This window comes from Crocodylus siamensis, chromosome 6, assembly GCF_052110815.1.
Source record: "Crocodylus siamensis isolate JL-2025a chromosome 6, ASM5211081v1, whole genome shotgun sequence".
Classification (NCBI taxonomy): Eukaryota; Metazoa; Chordata; order Crocodylia; family Crocodylidae; genus Crocodylus; species Crocodylus siamensis.
Window position 1 is genome coordinate 16,880,284 of NC_143400.1, and position 20,474 is coordinate 16,900,757.

General features: G+C 62.3%; 1 protein-coding gene across 1 annotated transcript; it reads left to right on the top strand.

The window, feature by feature from the left end:
- The first annotated feature begins 524 nt into the window (after nucleotides 1-524).
- Nucleotides 525-19,698, top strand: CASQ1 (calsequestrin 1). Its single transcript, XM_090056397.1, has 11 exons — nucleotides 525-1,098; nucleotides 7,201-7,285; nucleotides 8,020-8,120; nucleotides 8,954-9,065; nucleotides 11,397-11,470; nucleotides 11,770-11,900; nucleotides 14,486-14,531; nucleotides 16,759-16,813; nucleotides 17,227-17,327; nucleotides 17,926-18,000; nucleotides 18,811-19,698. The coding sequence occupies exons 1-11, from the start codon at nucleotides 856-858 to the stop codon at nucleotides 18,952-18,954; spliced, it is 1,167 nt and encodes a 388-aa protein (XP_089912523.1). The 5' UTR covers nucleotides 525-855; the 3' UTR covers nucleotides 18,955-19,698.
- Nucleotides 19,699-20,474: the final 776 nt, after the last annotated feature.

Genomic DNA, 20,474 nt, shown 5'->3' on the forward strand with positions numbered 1-20,474 from the left:
CCCCCACCTCCCCCTGCCCCCAGGCAGCGCCAGCACCCCACGATCCTCAGCCTGGCCACGCAGCACTTTCCTCCCTCTCTCTAATTACCCCCCGCCCCCGCCAACCCGGCTTCATTTACCTCCGACTCATCTCATCTTATTTTTAGCATCCCTCCTTCCCCAGTGCCCCCCTCCTTGTACCCGCCCGTATCTTGTCTCCCTTCTTCCTTAATATGGTGATCGAGATGCCGTCAAGTCGGACCGGCCCAGGCGCGGGGGGATGGGAGGAAGAAGAAGAGAAAGGGAGTGAGAGAATGGAAGAGGGAGAAACCCAATCCCCCAATGTGGGAATCTTTCCCCCCTGCATCAAGGAGGGCCTGACGGGGGGTCGGCCAGGAGGGGTGGGGTAGCCACTGGCTGGCATGGAGGCATGAGGCCGGAGCCTGTATATAAGGCTATACATCTGCCATATACATATATAGTCAGGGAGTGTGGGGGTGGGTGTGGGAAGGGGGTGCCAAATTTCTCAGGATAAGACAGGCCTCCGCCCCCCGCAGCCCTCCCCTCCCCGAGGCTCTTTTATGGTCTGCCTCACACTTTTCCTCTTCGCTTTGGAGGCTTCGCGCCCCTTGAAGCAGTCAGCACCGCCCCAGGGCTGCCCCCTCGGCCACTGCCTGCGCCAGCCAAGTGCCCAGTGCAACCCGGGTCCGTGGCCCCCGGCCCCCCACTGCCATAAAGAGCACCGGACAGCGGGCAGGAAGGGGCAAGTGAGCCAGACAGAGGCACAGGAGGGGTCTGTTTCCCCCTGTGGGCCAGGCAGGAGGTGAGCCTTCGCTCGGCATCCCCAGTTCGGCGTCGGACCTGCTGCGGCTCAGGATGCAGTGGCTCGGGCTGGCGCTGGCAGCGCTGTTGCTGGCCGTGGGCAGCCCCGGGGCGTGGGGCGAGGAGGGCCTGGATTTCCCCGAGTACGACGGTGTGGATCGGGTCATCGATGTCAACGCCAAGAACTACAAGGCGGTGCTGAAGAAGTACGAGATCCTGGCTCTGCTCTACCATGATCCTGTGGGGGACGACAAGGCATCACAGAGACAGTTTGAGATGGAGGAGCTCATCCTGGAGGTAAGGGCGGAGGGTTGGGGCGGGCAGGAAAGAGGAGGAAGGGCTGGTGCTTTCTAAGCCCTCAGCTCCCTGAAATGTGCCTAGCCCTTCTGATCCACAGCAGCCCCCAGGAGCCTGCTCTGGGGGCCCCAGTCCTTCCCTGGCCCATTACATAGCACCCGTGGGGTGTTTTCTGTTGATGGGCCTCCCTGCCTGCCACGGAGATGCAGCTGCATCTGGGGTGGAGCATGGCTGCTGGAAAGAGGGGAGGGGAGTCCAGCTGCGGGCAGCGGGTCTGGAGTTCAAGCTGCCTGAAAAATGGGACGTGATCAGGGAGCATTTGGGGTCAGAGATGTGGGGAGGGGAGATGCACACACATGCACACACATGGCAGGCTGTGTGCACGTTACCTACTTACCGACATGTCGCGTGCCGAGGCCTGGGGAGAGTGACACCTGCCAATCACCAGAGCTTGTAACGAAGGCAGCTGTGAGTGGGCCTGTGACGAGGTCCCCGTCATGGTGCGAGATTCACATGCCCACAGTGGCCTCTTGTGGGAGCATAGCCTCACATCCCTCTGCGGCCCCTCTATACAGTTCCTCCGCCCTGGGTTTCTGCCGCTGGACACGTGTCCTCCCAGGGGCAGAGGTGTGAGAACAAACCTGCTGCTTACTTCCCCTCCAACTCGCCTGATGCAGCCAGGGCGAGGGGCATGGGGAGGGACCCCCACTAGGAACCATCCCTGGTTCTGGGCTAAGTGCTCAGCGTGGTGCAGGCAAGATGAGGTCCCTGGGACAGCCAGGAAGCACCAGCATTGGAGAGCCTGATGGTACCTCCATCCAGCACTGAGAGCTGCTCCTGCATGGCTCTCGTGACACCAGACTACAGGGTCATTGCAGTGTTGTTATGGTCTCCCTACAACATCATTCCTCTGTTGCTACAGCTTTACTACGCTGTCGTGGCAGTGTTACAGCAGTGCTGGGGTGCAGCATCCTAGTCAGGTGCATGGGGCACCGGGAGCTCCTTGCATTCACTGAAGCCGCTGGAAGTGGCCAGGGCAGTACCAGGAGGCGATGCTTTCACAGGGCACTTGGGTTTTGCTGGCCGCAGCTTCTGTGCTGCCGCAAGCTGTGGGCACCTCGCCGGGTCTGTGGAGCAGTCCCAGGAGAAGGGTCTAAATTTGCCGCCTCCATAATTGGAATGGGCAGTGCGGTGCGTGGGAGCACACACCCTCTTCCTCTAGCCTGGCGGCAAGCAGCCAGGGGACAGGCAGGACGCTTGGCCCCATCCCCCCGGCCAGCTGCCAACCCTGGAGCTGAATCAGCAGCGCCCAAGGGGGCAGCGCTGGCTGCGATCCAGTGTGCGGTTCTGCGCTTCGTCCGGTGTCGGCTGGGGTGATGGGCAAGGGCGGGGGGTGGGACAGCCCCACCCAGGTGGGCACGGGCCAGTGGGGCACTAGGCTGCAGGGGAGGCACCAACTATATGATGATCCTGGGGGAAGGCAACCTTGGCAACCCCCTGGGTGCCAGGCAGGATCAGGGGAGCAGGCTTCTCCCCACTCCAGTGCTGGGAATCTCTCATACCCAGGCATGCCAGGACCTCAAGTCCCGGTTTCTTTACAGCGTGGCCAATGTATGGGCAGCTTCAGTGAAGAGGTGTAGAAGGGTTCAGTGCTCGGACAGACGGACTCATTAAGGGAGAGCCACAGGACGGGTGTTTTGGCTTGGCTGGATGTTCAGTCCCAATGCTCCTGGAGGTTGGCATAGCCTGGCCCTGTAGGGCTGAGCCCGAGCCCGAGCCCAAGCCCAAGCCTGGCATTATCGCGCTCCTGCCTGCTAAGGGGTTGGAGTGCAACCCCCCCGTCTCCAGCCCTCACTTCTGCCTAGCCCTGTTCAGGGAGCTCAGGCCAGTCCCTGTGGCTCAGCCCCACGGCAGAGGTCCCGGGAGGGTGGAAAGGTGCCGTGTGGAGCTGGTAGGCAGTGTGACATGGGCTGGATGTGCCTCAGTTCATCTCCAAATTGCTCTCCCAGGCTGGGAGGAGGGTGCTCGGGGTGAGGAGCACACATCTGGGCACGTGAAGCCAGTCCCCGATGAGCTGGATGGGGCTCACCTTGCCCTGCTGCCCTTGGCCTGGTCTCCTGGAGCCCTTTAGTGGGGGAGCTGTCTCACAGCCTCTCCGGGCCCCCCCTGGTCCGCTGGGGTCTGCAGACGCCACCGCCATCCAGTGGCGAGCTCGCGACAGAGGGGCCCCGAGTCAGGGCGAAGTCACGGGCAGGGAAGGCGGAGGTGCTGCTGCTCTCCCATTTCTGCAGGGACATAGAAAACCCGACAGCCCCGGGCTGTCAATCCAGCACCTTTCATCAGCTCCGGCGCCTGCATAGCTTTGCCTCCACCACGCCGGGTATTTATATCCCTGAACTTACCCCAGGGCTAATTATATCCTGCTCTTTAGCTGCGGGAGTCAGTGCTGCTAACGCTGTACAGCACATCTGGCTGGCCGGCCCCCCAGGTTTGCAGCAGGTGCTGGAGCCCTTGGCTTCCTCCGCAGCTGGGAGAGCCGGAGCGGGCAGGGGGCAGGGGCTGTGTGTGTCACGGGCTCGTGCTGGGGCTAGGACATGTCATAAGGAGACATGTTTGGAGGCATCGAAATGGGGGTGAGCTTCTGCTGAGGTGTCGTGGCATCAGGCTCTGCTTTGAGGCTGGCAAGCATCTGATGCTGCGGTCCCAGCTCCAGCCAGTCCCCAGGCAGCAATATTGTGCCAGGAGCACACTCTGGGCCCCTTCAGGCCTGCCTGCCCCATCGGGCCTCTGCGGAAAATTAATTTCCTGTGGCAACAAGCAACTGCAAAGGGTCTTGTGGGCAATGTGACCCAGGGCTGGGGGCACAGCTGGTTCAGTGTGTGGGAAAGGGCTGGTCCAAAGGAGCCGTCCCCCAGAAAGTGGGGACCCTGGTGCAGTTTGTGCAGATGCATGGAGGGGTCTCTGTGCTAGGATGGCTGTGGCAGGAGGGGAAGCCTGAGCTGGGAGGACAGGTAGCCTTTCCCAGGGCAGATTGGCTCCATCCTGCACAGCCACCCCGGGAATGAAGCTGACCTGGGGCCCGTTCTGCTGGCCTGGCTGGCTCTGTGGTGCTCACCCTCCTGGACAAACATGACCGTAGCTATGAAGGAGCACCAAGGAGGCCCAAATTCTGGGCAGACCAGTGGGCTTGAGTGCTCTGGTGCCCCTGAGGCCGCCCAACACCTCCTGCTGCTGGCAGAGATCGTCGCTGTGCAGTGCGTCCAGCCTGCAATGGGATGCCAGAGATGCTGGGGGTGGGGGCACCTGGCCAGGCTGGTCACCCTTGGCTTCACTCAGCTGCCCCAAGGTCAAAGCTTGGTGGTGGTGGTGGAGGTGGTGGGCACAGGGGCAGGCTGAGGCAGTGGGAAAGGGCAGACCGTTGCTGTTGGTTTCGGGAGGGCTGGCAATGCCAACAGCATGAGTGCAATGGGTACCAACGGCAAGGGCTTCTGGCTGTCCTGCCTGCAGCTGGTCACACATGTGATGCCAGGGCCCCTGCACAGGGGGCCGAGAGCCCCTGCCTGATGTGACAGGAGCAACCTCAAACCCTGGCTCTGACTTCTTCCCCACCACCCCAGCCCAGCTCAGGCTGGCCCCATTGGGAGGCTGCCCTCTGCTCCCACCTCACGCTGTCACCCCTCAGACAGAAGCCCTGCTGGCCCCGGGGCAGAGCCGCGGGCACTCTTGCAGCACAGGCCAAACCCAAAGCCTGCTGCGGTCAGCAGGACGCTGCCAGCTCCACGGCCTTTGTCCAGCTGCAAAGTGACGGGGAGGCATACAAAATGCCTTTGTGTAAATGCTGCCGGAGCCCTTGCCCACGGAGCGGGTTGGGCTGAATGCATGGCCCTTCCCTCTGGAGAGCCCCATGGGCCTGGCCACTGGCCCCATCCACTATGTTGTCCCTGGCACACCGGGCGCCAGCAGGGCACGGGGAACAGGCACGGCACAGGTGACATTCACACATTGCACGCATCACATCACACATTGCACGAGTTTCCCCACCACAGCTGCTTCCGCTTCCAAGCCCGGGTGGGAGGCAGATTGGGGGGACGAGCCTTGTCCCAATCTGAGCCACCCTTGTTTCCAAAACCTCTGTAACTGCAGGACTTGGAGCTGAGGGGAACGTTTGCTTTGTGCATGCATGTGTGTGTCAGGGGGTCTTACGTCTGCCTGAGGGTGAGCGAGTGTGCAAGCGGAGATTCTTCTGTGTCCGTGAATGCGTGAGACTGCCAGATGTTCATGTGTGGGCATGAGCTGTGTGTCGTGTCTGTGTCGGCTGTGTTTCTGTGCGTGTATGTGATGCGTCTCTATGTGTTTCTGAATGAAAGGGTGCATCACGTACTGCTGCATTTCTAGGTATGCAAGTGTGTTGTGTGTGTTGTGTCTCTGTATTCATTGTGTCCGTGTACATGAGTGTGCGTTTTGCCGGCGTGTTGTTTTGTGTAAGGACATTGTGTGTTTTGGCACAGGTGTTGTGTGTGCCTGTGTCATGGTTTTTTGTGCATATGCTTTGTGTTTCTGTATGCACGTTATGCATGCAGCGTCTTGTGCAATGCGTGTGCGAGTGCCATGTGCATGTGTGTGTGGGTGCCTGTGTGTTGGCTGTGCACTGAGAACAAGTTAGTCCCCACTCCGTGCCCAGGGCAGATCCAGTTTCCTTTGTGCCCCCGTGCTGCGATGCACTGTACTGTACGGCGCTCTCCCCTGCCCCGCTGCCTCGCCCGGCGTGATACTGTCACTGGCGCTGGCAGCTTGGGCTCCGCCACCCTGATTGACAGGCAGGGTGTTTCAGCTGCTGGCTGGCAGTGCCTGAGGCCAGGCTGGCAGCAGTGGGATGGCGTCTTTGACCCCTCCGCCTGCCGCCGGACGTCTGTGGGGCAGGGTGCCAGCTAGTCACTGCCCCGGCATAGCCGGGAGGCACTCTCCTCTGGTCACTGTAGACCCCGCTGCCCTTAGCAGCAGCAGTCCCATCCACTTCCAGTCCCCCTGTCAGCATATCTGGACACAGCCTGATGGCATGCTGATACCTTCCTCCCCAGAGGTGGCTGCATTACACTGAGAGCGGTGTGCTACAGGCCTTGCGAGTTTGCCTCCCCCTAGAAGCGAAACCAGGTTAGCGATGGCAGCTTTGCCTTGTGCCCTGCGAGCACCCCGTGACTGTGACTCATGAGCCTGGTGCAGTTCTGGGCAGGCCCCAGCTCAGAGCCTGGGCTGGTGCTTGGTGGTTTGCAGTCGGGGGAAGATCAGCGAGCTGAGGGTCTGTCTCCCCATGAAGGTTTGGGGGGCTCTGAGGCTCAGCCTTGGGATTTCTAGGCCAGAGTTTTGGGCTCTGGGGGTAGGTTGCTGCGGTGGTGTGAAGAGGCTGGGACCAGGCAGTTACTGGAGGTGCAGGGGTCCCAGCAACACAAGACTGGCAGGGACGTCGTGGGCCAGCGAGTCCAGGCTGCTGTTGACCCAAGGATGGCTCTGGGCCTGGGCGGCGGTGACGGTTCTGGCCTGGGCTCTGGACCTGGCTCTCTGTGATGCCCCGGGGGCCTGAGGAGCAGTTCGGGGTGGGGGGTGCCCAAGAGGGCTCTGATGGGTCAGAGAGATGGTTGTGGGCAGGGGGCACTGGCGCCGGCGCTGCGGCTGAGCTGTCGGTGAAGGCTCGGCTGGTTCTGGGTGACTCGGACACTGTTTGAGCCAGGGCTGTACTTGTGGCATGACCCCCAGGGCGGTGCGGGCATCTGGGTGAGGTCTGCCCCCTCCCCTGAGTCTGGCATAGGACCCCCCAGGGAGTTGTCCTGTCAGCAAAGGGGAGGCTGGGGACAGCTTTCCCTGGACCTGAGGGCGGCACCCCCCAGCTCTCTTTGACCTTGCTAGGAGCTGCCTGGTCAGAAATGACCTCCTCCCTATCTGTCCTCTGGGCAGAGAAAATTTAACACAGCCCCCATCCCAGTGCCAGCCCCTGCCCCTCTGGGACCTGCCCCTGCCCCACAGGGACCCACTCCCCACCCAGCCCCTCTCTCAAGCTCTTTCCTGTCTCTCCTCTCTCTCGTCCTCCCCCTCGGCTCTTCCTCCCAGTTAGCAGCCCAAGTCCTGGAGGACAAAGGCATTGGGTTTGGCCTGGTGGACTCGGAGAAGGATGCAGCTGTGGCCAAGAAGCTGGGTAAGCACCAAGCCGGGCTCCTCGGTGCCGCCCCGAGCCCTGGGAGGGACCCATGGGCCCTGGGGTCAGTGTGGGAGTCCAGCCCTGCCAGCAGATAGGGTCAGCTTGTGAGTCCCCTGCCTCCGCCTGGCAGCAGTAGGAGGCTGTTGTGCATCCCGTGCACTGTCCTGTGGGCAGGGCGCCTGCCGGCCTGCCTGGGGTCTCGGAGGGGCTGGTCCTGCCCCAGACGTGAGCTGGCTCTGAAGGGCTGAGCTGCGGCACTGCCGGGGCCCAGACAGAGCAGGAGCTGCCTCTGCCCCCGGTTCCACCCTGACAGCGCGGGCACGGAGCCAGCCTCTCCCGGGATTGCCTCGGCACCAGGCAAAGGGTCCAGCCCAGGGCAGCCCCATGGCCTGCTCCAGAGTCACACGTGCCCACAGGCTGAGCCCAAGGGAGGAGATGGAGCTGGATGGCGCTCGGCTGAGCCCCCAGCAGAGGGCGTGGGGAGCCCGTGCCAGGCATGGAGACTGCCCCCCGACGCCCAGCATCCCTTGCCCCGCTCGGGTTGTACCCCCTCGGTCCCCAAGCCGCACACTCTGGCATCACGGACCCCGTCTCCCCAGCTCCCCAGAAGCACAGGAGCCCCCTGCTCCCTTTGGGGCCAGAACCAGAGCCCCCAAACCCCCAGACCTGGACCCCCCCGAGACCTCATCCCGCTGGATGCTGCTCTCACCGTTGCACCTCGCTCCTGGCAGGGTTGACAGAGGAGGATAGCGTGTACGTGTTCAAGGAGGATGAGATAATCGAGTATGATGGGGAGCTGTCCGCTGACACCCTGGTCGAGTTTCTTCTGGATGTGAGTACTGGCCCTACCTGGTGCTCTGGGTGGGTGGCTGCCTGCCCCCCAGATGCACCCCCAAGCTCTGGGCCCTGGCCCCCCACCATGGGGACAGCCCAGCCCCTTCCCACAGGGCAGGGGGAAATACATGGTGGGCTAGAACCCAGGAGTTGTGACCCCAAGGCCCCTGCTCTAGCCACTGGACTGCACTCTTCTCCCAGAGCTGGTCCTGCACCCTCTGCTCCAGCTGATGGATCCTGCAGCACAGCAGACGGGATCCAGAAGTCCTGGCTCCCATGCCAAGGCCTTGCCCTGACCCCCTCAAGCCTGCCCTGGGTGGCAGGTGAACCCAGGCTGGCTGTACCCTGCCCCGAGGTGGAGCCCTTGGGGTATCCCCATGATCAGGTCCGTGGGGACAAGCTGGCATGTGCCATGAGGCTGCCATGGCAGGAGCAGGGACATGCAGGAGGGATGTGGGAGAGACCAGTGGTGGTCCCAGAGCCCTCCTGCTCCCTACGCCTATGCCCAACCCTTTTCCTCTGGTCTCTCCTGCCCCATCTCTCCCCAGTAGCCCTGCTCCCCTCTCATGCGCTGGCCAGGCACTGCGGGGGAAAACATGGAGCCCTGTCCTCCTGCACCCTACATCTCACAGCTGGGCACCAAGAGGGGAGGCCCACTTGAGTGGAGGTGCCAGGCCTGAGACTGCAGCCTTGCTCCCTGCACCAGGCAGTCTTGCCCCCTCCTGTGCAGCTCATATGCTGTGAGGGTATTAGCTGCCTGCCCCCAGATGGGGGTACAGAGGGGTCTGTGGCTCCAGGCTGAGCCACCACCCCATGCCCTCCCTGCCCCAGGTGCTGGAGGACCCGGTGGAGTTCATCGAGGGAGACCACGAGCTCCAGGCCTTCGAGAACATCGATGAGGAGCCCAAGCTCATCGGCTACTTCAAGAGCGAGGACTCAGAGCGTAAGTGCCCCCCCGCCCCCAGCCCAGCCTGGCCTCCAGTGTCTGTCCTGTGCCTTCAGGGCTGGGAGCTTCCTCCCAGCAGTGTTGGGCAGCTACAGGGGGCTGGGTCAAAGCATAGGGATGTGTGAACACACAGTGAAGCCCCCAGATGCCTGCCCCCAGTAAACCCTGGGGAAGGGGCTCCTTTTCTCTCTGCCCTTCTTCCTGCAGTGGGGAGCTAGGGCGAAGGCCTGGCCCATGCCTGTGCGCACTGCAGGGGCTGTGCTGGGGGAGGCTCTGTCCCTTGGATGCCAAACCATCGCTGAGGCCCAGCCTGTTCGCAGCCCTGGCTGGAGCTGAAGGAGGAAGAGCTGAAGTGCCCCTGGGGTCCGGGCCACACCAGCTCACATGATTGCACACGCTGGCCACCCCACAGCCCTTGCCGGCTCTGCTTCCTGAGCCCCTGGTTCTGTGTGGGTGTTATGCAGCTCTCATGCCCACCCCAAAGGTGGCTGCATTTCAGTGCTGGGTGAGTGCTTGCTGGTCTCAGTTGCTGCCCTGCCCACCCCCAGCAAAAATCCATCCCTCTGCATCGGCTCCTCGTCCATAGCCCCCCAGGCCGCGCCAGCAGACCTGACCCCGCCTCATCGAACCACCGGCCTGGCTGGGGCTGCAAGCACATCCTCCAGCTGCCATTTCCCATCCAACTGCATCAGGAGCTAACAAGACCGAACAGCCCAGCAGCCTCTCTCTAGCCCTGATTATGGCCTCCCGCCTCACCCGCATTAAGGGAGCTTAACTTGTCGGTGCCGAAGCCATCAGCGCTCCATTCACCCGGCACCGCACCCCAGCTATTGTGGCAGGAGCATTGCTGGGCACTGTTTCCTCCCGGCTCAGCGGGCTATGCTGTATCCCCTGGCGAAGCTGGAATCTGCCTGCGTCCTGCACATTCAGGATTATCTCTCTCCAGACGGCCCCCCGCCACCCCTAGCGCACAGACACAGGTGGCTTTGGCATTCTCCGACTCTGCACTGAAATGCAGCCTCCTCTGGGGTGGGCTCTGACAGCTGCTTACTGTCAGAGGTTTCCCCTCTCAGGCCTGTCCCCCGTGGTCCTGCTGTCATTCCCATAAGGATCTATAGGATCTGTAGAAACACGGCAGCCCACTCAAAGCAGAAGGGAGCAGCTCAGGGTGGCAAATGCACATTTACCTGCGGGGCACCCTGCTGCTGGGTCCAAGGTGCGTGGGCCCCTGGGAAGGAGACATGTGTCCCAAGGATGAAGCTGCTATCCCCAACCCTACTTGAGAAAGAGGGTCCCGTTGGGTGGGATTGGGCTGTTTGCAGCTGTGCCATGCAGTCTCCAGTGCCACCCAAGGGTCCCTGCCCTGTCTGAGCCACAGTTCCCACTGGGGTTGGCCCTGCATGGGCAGGGAGCTGAAAGTACCCTCAGCTGCACCCTGGACTGACCCCAGTCTGGCTGCCTTTGCCCTCACTCCCCCAGGCAGTGCCACCAGCAGTGCTGCAAGGGTGGAGGAACAGGGTGAGCTAGCAGCAGCCCCCCAGGAGCCTCTGGGACAGGCAGTGCCAGGGCTGGGTCACTGCCGCTGAGTCCTGCCAGGGGCTGAGCCCCCAGCACACTGGGGTGTCTGGCTGGTGCCTGGATGCTGTGTTTCCCACCCCAGGATGCAGGCAGCTCTGACTGGGGGCCAGGAGGGTGCTCCCAAGGCGAGTATAGGGCCAGCAGAGCCGTGTCTCAGGGGTGAGGCGTGGTGGGCAAGGCCCTGGAGAGCAGAGCTCTGTCCAGAGCAAGGACGTCACAGGGCCATGCTGGGATGACATGGGGCTGGGGACTCCAGGCGCTCACAGACCAGCCGGCAGCCCAGAGCCAGGCCCACCCGGGAAGGGGAGGACGAGGGCCCAGGGTCCAGGATGCTGGAGCCACCTGTGCACTGGGAAAAGAAAGGGCAGCAGGAGCCCTGGGAGCAGGGCGCCGGACTCCTGGGTTCCCAGCAGAGCGTGCCCACAGCGGGGGCTCTCCACCTGCGTCCCCACCTACATGCCCAGGGAAGGAGCAGCCTTTCTTGCCCCTCAGTTTCCCCGTGGGTTATGTGCAAGTCCGCTGTAGGGCACACTGCTGTGACACCTCAGTGGCTTGCGGGGGGCAGTGCAGGTCCTGGCGTCGCCCTGAGAGGGCTGGGGGGCTGCACATTGGGGTCCCCCGCCATGGGAGGGAGCGGCTAGCCTGGCCGCGGGGTACAAGCCTACTACAGCCGCTGCCCCTGAGTCCAGGGGCGCTGTGCTCTGCCCAGGCCTGGCTGTGCTGGCTGTGACCCTGCTCCATCTCTTCCAGACTTCAAAGCCTTTGAGGATGCAGCGGAGGAGTTTCACCCCTACATCCCCTTCTTTGCAACCTTTGACAGCAAGGTACTGGCGGGACTGGGGTTGAGAGCTGCACTAGGGGCAGGGGCCTGGGTGGGGGGCACTGGCCCCTGCTCTGCTCCTTGCTGGCTCCATTGGCGATGCCTGGTTCTCTCCTGGTGGCACCAGCATTCATGGGAGTGCATGAAGCAACCTAAAGCAACTCCTGCTGGGGGGTCGTGGGAAGCAGCGCTGTGCCCCCCACTCCCCGGCTGGCTTCAGGATTGAGCCCATGCTTCCCTACAGTCGGGACTGTGGCGATAGGGATGGCCAGACCGGTGACCCCCCCCCCCCCCCCACCACAGGTGGCCAAGAAGCTGACGCTGAAGCTGAACGAGATCGATTTCTATGAGCCCTTCATGGAGGAGCCCATCACCATCCCTGACAAGCCCAACAGCGAGGAGGAAATTGTGAAGTTCGTCGAGGAGCACAAGAGGTAGGGGGGCTGCCGGCAGGGGCTGTGTGGGCCCTGGACGCCTGGCTTCAGCATTGATCCCCAAGGCAGAGCTCTGACTGTCCAGTGTGAGCAGTGGCTGGGGAGGCCCCAGATGCTCAAGAGGGTGTGTGGGCAAAGCTGGCATCCCACGACGCCAGGCCCGTGCACACTGCCCCCGTTCATCCTTCCGTGCCTCAGTTTCCACCCCCCTCCCCATAATATTCCCACCCATATGTCAGGGGTGGGGTCATTCATGACTGGCAGGTGCTCCATGCTGTGCGGGTGAGAGGGAAGCTACGGCCAGATGGCAAAGCAGCCAGAGCCCCTGCTCCACATCTGGGCTGCGGTGCTGCAGGGAGGGCAGGGGCTGTAGCGTACCCCCGCTGAATAGGAGCATTGCTGCAGCCTCCAGGCTGCATTCACTGGGGGGGGGCATGCAAGCCATAGGAAGCAAGTGTCTGGCTGGGCTGGGCCTGGAGCAAGCGTCCCCAGGACAAGCCAGTCCAACTGGAGAGCCTGCACTGGAGGGAAGGTCCTGCGAGGAGCAGGGAAGGGCTGAGGAAATGGCAGGAACTGAGGCCGAGGCAGGGGTCAGGCTTTGAATCCCTGGAGGGCGGCTATGCAGGGTCCCTGGAGACAGACTCTTGGCTGCGGCCACAGAGGACAAGGCACGGAGCAGTGCCCTGGAGCGGCTGGTGGGGGCAGCAGCCACGTCACTGGGTCACTGGGTAGTTAGAGCAGCGATTCACAGCCGGGAGAAGTGAGACCCTCTTCAGGGTGCCATGGGCATGGGGTGATATTAGGGGTGCGCCTGGTTCATGAGATAAACCCAGAGGTTGCCCTCTAACCCGGGGCGCCTGCCCTCTCCCTGCCGGGGCCGGCTGAGCTCTTTGCACCACGAGAACGTCGCGGGGTGTTGATCATAACCGTGTCGGTCGGCAGACAAGGGTCTCTGGGCAGATCTGATATCTGTTATTAGACCAACTAAAGTAGCTGAATGGCTCTAGTATTTGCCCATAGCCAAGCCACGAGTGACTGTGAAGTTTCCCGGGGGGCTGGCGGCGTTGGGCTGAGCTGGGCCCTGAGCTGCCGGGGCCCGTCCGGAGGATTCCCGCTGGCCCCGCGGGGCGAGCCAGCTGTCACCCGGGCGGCCGCGGGAGCTGGCGCGCGCTCCCGGCTCCCCATTGGTCGCCCATGTCTACGGCTGGGATAAACTTTTGCCCAGCCTGACAACAGCTCTGTTTCTATGGCAGCCGCAGAGCGAGGATATTCTCCTGCTGCCATAGAAACGTGACATCCGGTCGGTCGACCCAGCCTTGGCCCCGGTGGGGCTCAGCTCCTGGTTGTCTTGCAGCACGAGTCGCCACCACCCAGTCGCTCTCCCTGCCGCGCCATGTGGAGTTGCCCTGCATGGGGTGGGGGCCGGGGCATGAATCTGCAGTGAGAAACAGCCGTGGGTCAGTGCTGCTGTGAAGTGGCCGCGATGCGCCACCCCAGAGGTGGCTGCATGTCCGTGCGGGGTGAGGGCTCCCTGCGTGCACTTGCTGGGGGACTGTTAAGTAGTTGTGAGGTTTCACCCCAGAGGTGGCTGCATTACATTGGGCTCCTTCCTATTGACATGGAGCCCAACCCCCCTGAGAGTCCCAGGCACGAAGCTGTAACCCCCAGGTAGCTTGGATGCGAGTAGCTGAGCCGCGTGCTGCCAGGGGAAGACAGGCTGGTCCCACTGCTCAGGCCGATGGAGCTGGGCGGGGGTGGCAGAAGTCCCGTGAGTTTGCTGGGGCTCAGCCCAGGCCATAGGGTGAACAGCTCAGCGAGGAGCATCGCATGTTGAAGGCTTTGTGGGGAGCTGCTGACATGGTCTGGGAGCTCAGGCTTCAGGCTGGAGCATGGTGCCCTGTTCCCCCCTCTGCCACTGAGCTGCCACATGCCCTTGGCCCTGTCCCTTGCTGCTCCCCAACCTCTACCCTGGGGGCCCGAGCACCTCTCCCTCCCTGCTGTGGGCCCCTTGTCCAATGCCAGGCTCTATTAGGCACCACTGATTAAGGACTCCAGTTGCCATGGCAGCTGCTCTTTCTTCCCTGAGACGCCTTGTGCCTCCGTGCTGTCGCGGCTCTGGCGCCCCGGCCTCCCTCCCCCTCCCCGTGCCCTATTTCCACGCTGGGATGTGGCATCACACCTGCACAGCCCAGTGCACTGTGACCCCCGTGGCACTGCTGCCAACCCCTGCACAGGGCGACAGAACCCAGGAGTCCTGATCCCCAGCCCCGCTTGCTACCTACTATGCCTTGCTCCCAGCCAGGAGTCCTGCCTCGTCCTCCCCTCCCGTCACCGTGACACTGCATCAATGGCTCCAGAGAGAGCACAGGCATCCCCACTCCCTTCCTCTGCTCTGACCATTACAGCCTGCTCCTCTCCCAGCCAAAACACAGCCCCGGAGTCCTGCCCTCTGGCCCTTGCTCAGAGCCTGGTCTCAGGCAGGGCCAGACCTGACTGCTCAGGGCACACCAGGGGGGTGTGGGTCATGGCAGGACCCATGCCATCTGCCCCACGGCCGCTCTCATCGCTCTCATCCTGTCTTGCAGGTCAACACTGAGGAAGCTGCAGCCGGACAGCATGTACGAGACCTGGGTGAGTGCGGAGCTGGGCCTGGATCAGCCCAGCTAGCCTAGGCATAGCCATCACCATGGGGCCCAGGACATCTCCCACGTCCCCCAGCACCATCCTGCTACTACCAGTTGCCAAAGCCAGAAAGGACCGGCCGTAGTGAAGGCAGGAGGCTGTGCCCACAGTGGGAGGGAGTCAGACCAAGCCAGCCTGCTCGGCCTCCCAGATCCCTGGGGCATGATTTAGAGCCAGATAGTGGAACTCAGGACTGCCTGGCCCCTGACGTGCAGGGCCCTGCACTCAGGGCCTGGCCTATGAGCGGGTGCAGGCACATGGCACGTTCACACAGGAGCCACTTACTCTGCAGTAAATTTACTCTGGAGTAAGGAACAGATGTGTGACAGTCACGGGCTGCCTGCAGTAGGCGCTGTGGCAGCCCCAGGCCACGGTGAGGAGCTGGCATGCTCCAAACTGAGTTACTTACACAGAGGGAACTTGGCAGCCGTAGTGGGTGCAGACACACACCCCAGGGCAACTGTCTCAGTTGCTGCCCTTCTCCCCCAGAGCTTCCTTTGCCTGTGGGGTAACTCCAAAATACCCTAAAATCAGGCCATGGAGTGTCAGTCTCAGGAGCTTTTCCCTCTCACCTGTGCAGGAATCTCTGTGACAACCTAGGGGAGTCTCCCTGGGGTCTCCCATGGCACTGGGCCACATGTACCTCTTTCAAACACTCACCCTGGCTCCTGTCAGCCAGGGAGGATCCGGCCGGGCAGGTCCAAGGTCTTCATTTGTTCTCAGGTGTCGCCTTGAAGGGTTTTACCAACCCGGAGCATGTGAAGGTGGCTCCCTGGAGCTGCTTTTTTATTTCAGTGAAAACGCTTTCCCCATTTGGGTTCCCTTGCTCTGCAAGGAAAAGGCGATGTGTGCGAGTGCCAGGGAAGAAGGACATGACATTGAGTAAATGCTGGCTGGCATGTGAAATGGGCTAGAAGTGAAGGTGCCCAGCAAGGGAGGGCATAAATGGGAGGTTGCATCTGCTTGTATTTTTAATGTCATCAGTAGGGGAAAGGGAGTCCGTCTTAGTGCAGAGTGCCCTGGCCGCCTTGTTTCATTTCCAGCTAAAATGTGGCACCAAACTTTGCACTTGGATAAACAGCATCCCACGTGCCCAGAGCCAGCATGGGACAGAAGCCAGCACTGGGCCCCCCGTTAGCGCCCTGCCGGCAGCCCCTGCCGGTGGCGTAGGACCCTGTCTGATGTTCCCAGCCTGAGGGCTGCGACCTTTTGCACCCACAGAAAAACCCAAGCTCCCAAAACTGAAAGCACAGGCCCCATGTTTGAGCCCAGCAATGCCCCACGGGGTGTTTGACTTCCAACTGAAACTATATCATCTCCTTCCCCGTTTTAAAATTGCAAAGGCAGGGATCATTGTTTCAGGATATTTCTCTCCGCTGCTGCTGGGTTTTTGAGCTACGAGATGGTAGCTGTAGGCTTCTTGCATGTGACAGCATCTGGTAATGAGCACTGCTCTTAAAATACGACCGGTCTTGTTCCTTTCTGAGCTACGTGCTTCTCTGGGTGTGTGGGTGTCTTGTGTGTGCATCGCTGAGGACGGGTCTGGCGTTACGGGCGTGTGTGTCTGTGTGATCTAGCCAGCATGCACGTTTGTGCACATGCAATTGTGGGGAGCCTCATACACTGTGCACACGGCATGTGGATGTGGGGTATGAGCACACACAGGGTGTGCCTGTGTGACGGGTTTGCCCGTCCACGGCTGCATCCCTAGTGTATTGCTTCATTTCTCTGCCTTCCTGTGGAAGCTGTTCCCATATTCATGTGCATTTCTGCATGCCTCGCACACGTGCGCATGCAGAGAAAGGCGTGCATCCTCAGGGGTGCACGTGTGCTGGGCATGAAGTGTGTTACCTGCCATGGCAGAGCGGGTCTGTGAAGACACATCTCTGGACACGTGTGTGTGTCAGGGTGTGAATGGATCTCCAGGGGCTGTGAACACCCATGTGTTTCTACAGGGGCTGTGTGGATCCATGTGCATGTTCTCATCCCCTGTAGAGGAGAGTGCATGAGGGTGCCCGGGGGCTCATGCCTGCACGTGGGTAGCGAACAGGCATGTGAGCATTTCCTACCCCCCACCTCCACCTTCCTTCGCACAGGTCCCGTCGGTGCCACCCTGACCCCTGCCCACAGTGGGTGCAGGGCTGACCCGCCAACCACTCTGCTCTTCTCTCCCCAGGAGGATGACCTGGACGGGATCCACATCGTGGCCTTTGCAGAGGAGGATGACCCTGGTAAGAGCAGCCAGGAGCTGCCGTGTTGCGGGGCTGGGAGCAGTGTGTCCTCCAGGGGCCAGGGGGCTGGGCCAAGACCCAGGCACAGGCATAGCTGGCTGGTGCAGGGGCAGAGAAGGGGGCTCAGGGGAGGGAGTGGCAGGGGCTGGTACCCCTGAGTGGCTCCAGTGCCAGGATGGGGCAGGCCCAGTTCACCGCAGGGTGGCCACAGCTCCTCCCACCCACTGCTCCCTGCCTCTGAGCGGGGCACCTGCTACGGGGCCAGGTACTTGGGAGGGATCTCCGGTCACATTGTGGGGGCAGAGGCGGCCTGGGCCAGGTGCTCGCCCAGCAGTGGGGCAGGGGCCTGCAGGGTTGGAAAGGGGGTGCTCCCAGTGCCTCTGCTGGCCTCACCAGCCTGCTCCCCAATGCAGATGGCTATGAGTTCCTGGAGATCCTGAAGGAAGTGGCCAGAGAGAACACGGACAACCCCGACCTGAGCATCATCTGGGTGGACCCTGAGGACTTCCCACTGGTGAGTGGGGCCCGTGCCCCGAGCCAGGACCCTGGTGACCAGCCACAGGCTAAACCACCCCCCCCCCGCCTTTCCATGGGGCCTGTGTGCCCTGCGCAAACCACCCCCCACAACCGCCTGCAGGCCTCTGAGGAAGTGCAGGGGCAGACAGTGGGCAGCCGGGGGTATGTGGGGCTAGACAGAGGCATGGTTGGGTGGGTGGGGGGAGAAGGGGGCAGGTGGAGGAGCCTGTCCGGGGCAGGTAGATCCCATGCACCCTGTGAGAAAGCCCAGTGCACTGCACCAGGTGCAAGGAGCCCGTCATTGCTGGGAGGGCAGCAGATGCCTGTGGATAGAGCAGGGTCCCCCGCCATACCCCACCCCACGGGGGTAGGGAGGGCTTAGCTGGGGGTGCCTGTGAGCACCCAGCCTGCTCCCAAGCTCCCTCAGCTACCCTGGCAGGCGGCACAGGGCCTGTGCGGGGGTCTCTGCTCCTTCAACTGCTGGTGCCAACCTGCTGAGCTGTGTATCGGAGACCCTCCAGTGCTGTCCCTGGCAGCCCCATGACCCTGAGCAGCGATGCGGGCAGCACTAATGGGCTCTTGCTCTCCCCCCCCAGCTCATCCCCTACTGGGAAAAGACCTTTGGGATTGACCTGAATCAGCCCCAGATCGGCGTGGTCAACGTCACCGACGTGAGTGCCCCAGCCACCGCCCCTGCCCCAGCTGCAGCTCGGTGTTGGCCTCCCTGGGGGTTCCTGCCACTCTCCACTGCTGCCCGCTGGCAGGAGGTGTTGAGACAGCCCCTGGACACGGGGGGTGGGCACATGGCTGCTCTGGGCCCTGGCGCAGACACGTTCTATGCCCCGGAATAGCTATAATAGCTATAATAGCGCCAGAGGGCAGCGGCTCCTTGCTGCAGGGGTAACTGCTCCAGTGCACCAGCTGCACCCCAGAAGCAGGGACCACGTATGTTTGCTTCACGCCACTCAGACCCTGACCTTTGACTCCAGATGGGCCACGTGTCTGCTCCTGGAAGCGGGTGTGGGGCTGCCCTGGGCTTTACACGCATGCTGGAGTGCAGACTGGGAACACGCTTCCAACACACTTTGGTGCCAGGCGTGATGCGCGGCCAGCCGGAGCGCCCTGTATCTGAACCATCCTGCCACAGGCTCCCTGGCCTCTCCCAGCTGCCTCTGCCCCCTGTGCTGATCTCTGTGCCCCGGGCCTGGTGCTGGCTGCCCCCTCCCCATGGATTGGCAAGGCCCCTGCCCTGCCTGGACCCATCGCAGGGTCAGTGGCTCTGCAGGCCAGGCAGCTGGTTCCCAGCCTCACCCCACATGGGACCAGGGGAGCTCTGTCCCTGGGCTAGTGATGGGACTGGCTCCGTGGCTCGTTCTGCAGCTAAGACCTGCCCTCTCATGACCTTCTGGGAGTAGCCATGCCAGATCCACCAGCCCCCTGTGCCCTCCCCACCTTACCCCTGTGCCCCTCCCCTCACACAGGCTGACAGCATCTGGATGGAGATGGAGGACGAGGACGACCTGCCCTCGGCAGACGAGCTGGAGGACTGGATCGAGGATGTGCTGGAGGGCGAGATCAACACAGAGGATGACGACGACGACGATGACGACGATGATGACGACTAGATGTCGTCACCTCCCTGTTGGGTCTCACCCGGGGCCACACTCTGCCCGGGCCCACCCAGGGCACCCACGGGGTCTCAGGGGTGGGGTGACGGCAGTGTGTGGCCACGGCCACGTGGCCAGACTCTAGCCATGGCACATTTTTGTATGGATCCTATTTAAGCCGTCGGCCCCCCAGGAACCACATGCTGCCTCCGACAGGTGCGGCTTCCTTGTGGGGAGGACCCCCCCAACGCAGCCTGTGCCCCCATCCCCTCCTCCTTCCCAACTCACAAGGCACGAAACAGGGCTTAGCTGAGCTTTATCTTGGCCTCACTGCCCTGACACCCCTCCTCGAACAGCCGGGGGGAGTCAGGTCATGGCACAGCCCTGACCCCACCAACCCTCAAACTAGAGGGAAATCCTCATCCTCTCTCAGCTCTATAGGGCTTGTGACACATGACTGAGTGGCTCCTGTTGCCACCAGCTGAGGCAACAGTGTCCCATGCACTCAGAGCCAGCTCATGCCAATGTGGGACAGAAGCCGGCCCTGAGCCCCCCTTCGTGCCCTGCCGGCAGCGTGAGCCCTGCAGCCTGCGGGAAGCAGAGCAGGGCCCTGCTGCGGGCAAACCCCGGCTAGAGCCTGTCCCCTTCCCCCCCCACCCCCCCACCCCGGGGAGCAACCAATGTGCAATTTGTATATTTATAACCAACTTTGTACAGAGCAACATTGCAAACAGCAAGGCAATAAAACCTGGCGGTACAGCGCCCGGCTGGTGAGAGCTGTGTCGGGCCAGACCCACGGGAGGGGAACACGGAGCAGGTTTCCACGTCTCATCAGAGCTCCTGTGGACTCCAACAGGGCCGGGTTTTGGGGCCCTGGGACTCTTCCCTTCTCCTGGTCCTGGTTTGCAGCTGAACTGAATGGACCATGCTTGTTGGGCTTTGTTTTGCGGGGTTCACACCATCTCAGTGCTTCCTGCTACAGGGCGCCCCCAGCCCCATCCCCGGACCTGCTCATGGAGGAGCTGTGAAGACAAGGTCTGCTGGGATAGGGGGCTGCATTTGGGAGCTAGTGCACAGACTGCTTTCGGGGGGGGAAGGGGGGGCAGAGGAGTTGCAGCCCACAGTGCTGGGGGTGGGGGAGCAGGGGCAGTTCTCTGTGTGCATGGAGGGGCAGTTGGCTGCCAGCTGGGGGCAGCTGCAGAGACCCTGAGGCACATGCTGTAGCTGGGAGGATGTCAGGGGATCACGATGGGCCCTCTGCACTGGGGCACTGAAGCCTGGTGGGGTCCCAGCCTGCAGGGCCCTTTCCCTGGGCTGCAGCATGGCAGGTCCCTGGGGTGCTGCGGGCTCTGTGCAGGGCATTGCTCACCCCAGTGCCCCGTGGCAGGGCACTCGACTGCACAGAGCAGACATGGCAGGGCCAGGGGTAGGGGAGCCCAGCTCCCGCCACGTAGCAGTAGGGGCTGCCCGGGGGCCATGAAGTGGGTGCCACGGTGCTGGACCCACTACTCCTGGATGTCCCCTGGTTTCATGGGGAT

Bases quoted from the DNA above. Each gene is read 5' to 3' on its own strand.
- CASQ1 (XM_090056397.1), top strand. From the start codon at position 856: ATGCAGTGGCTCGGGCTGGCGCTGGCAGCGCTGTTGCTGGCCGTGGGC. The intron at 14,532-16,758 runs GTGAGTGCGGAG...TTCTCTCCCCAG, and splicing joins ACAGCATGTACGAGACCTGG to GAGGATGACCTGGACGGGAT. The intron at 16,814-17,226 runs GTAAGAGCAGCC...TCCCCAATGCAG, and splicing joins TGCAGAGGAGGATGACCCTG to ATGGCTATGAGTTCCTGGAG.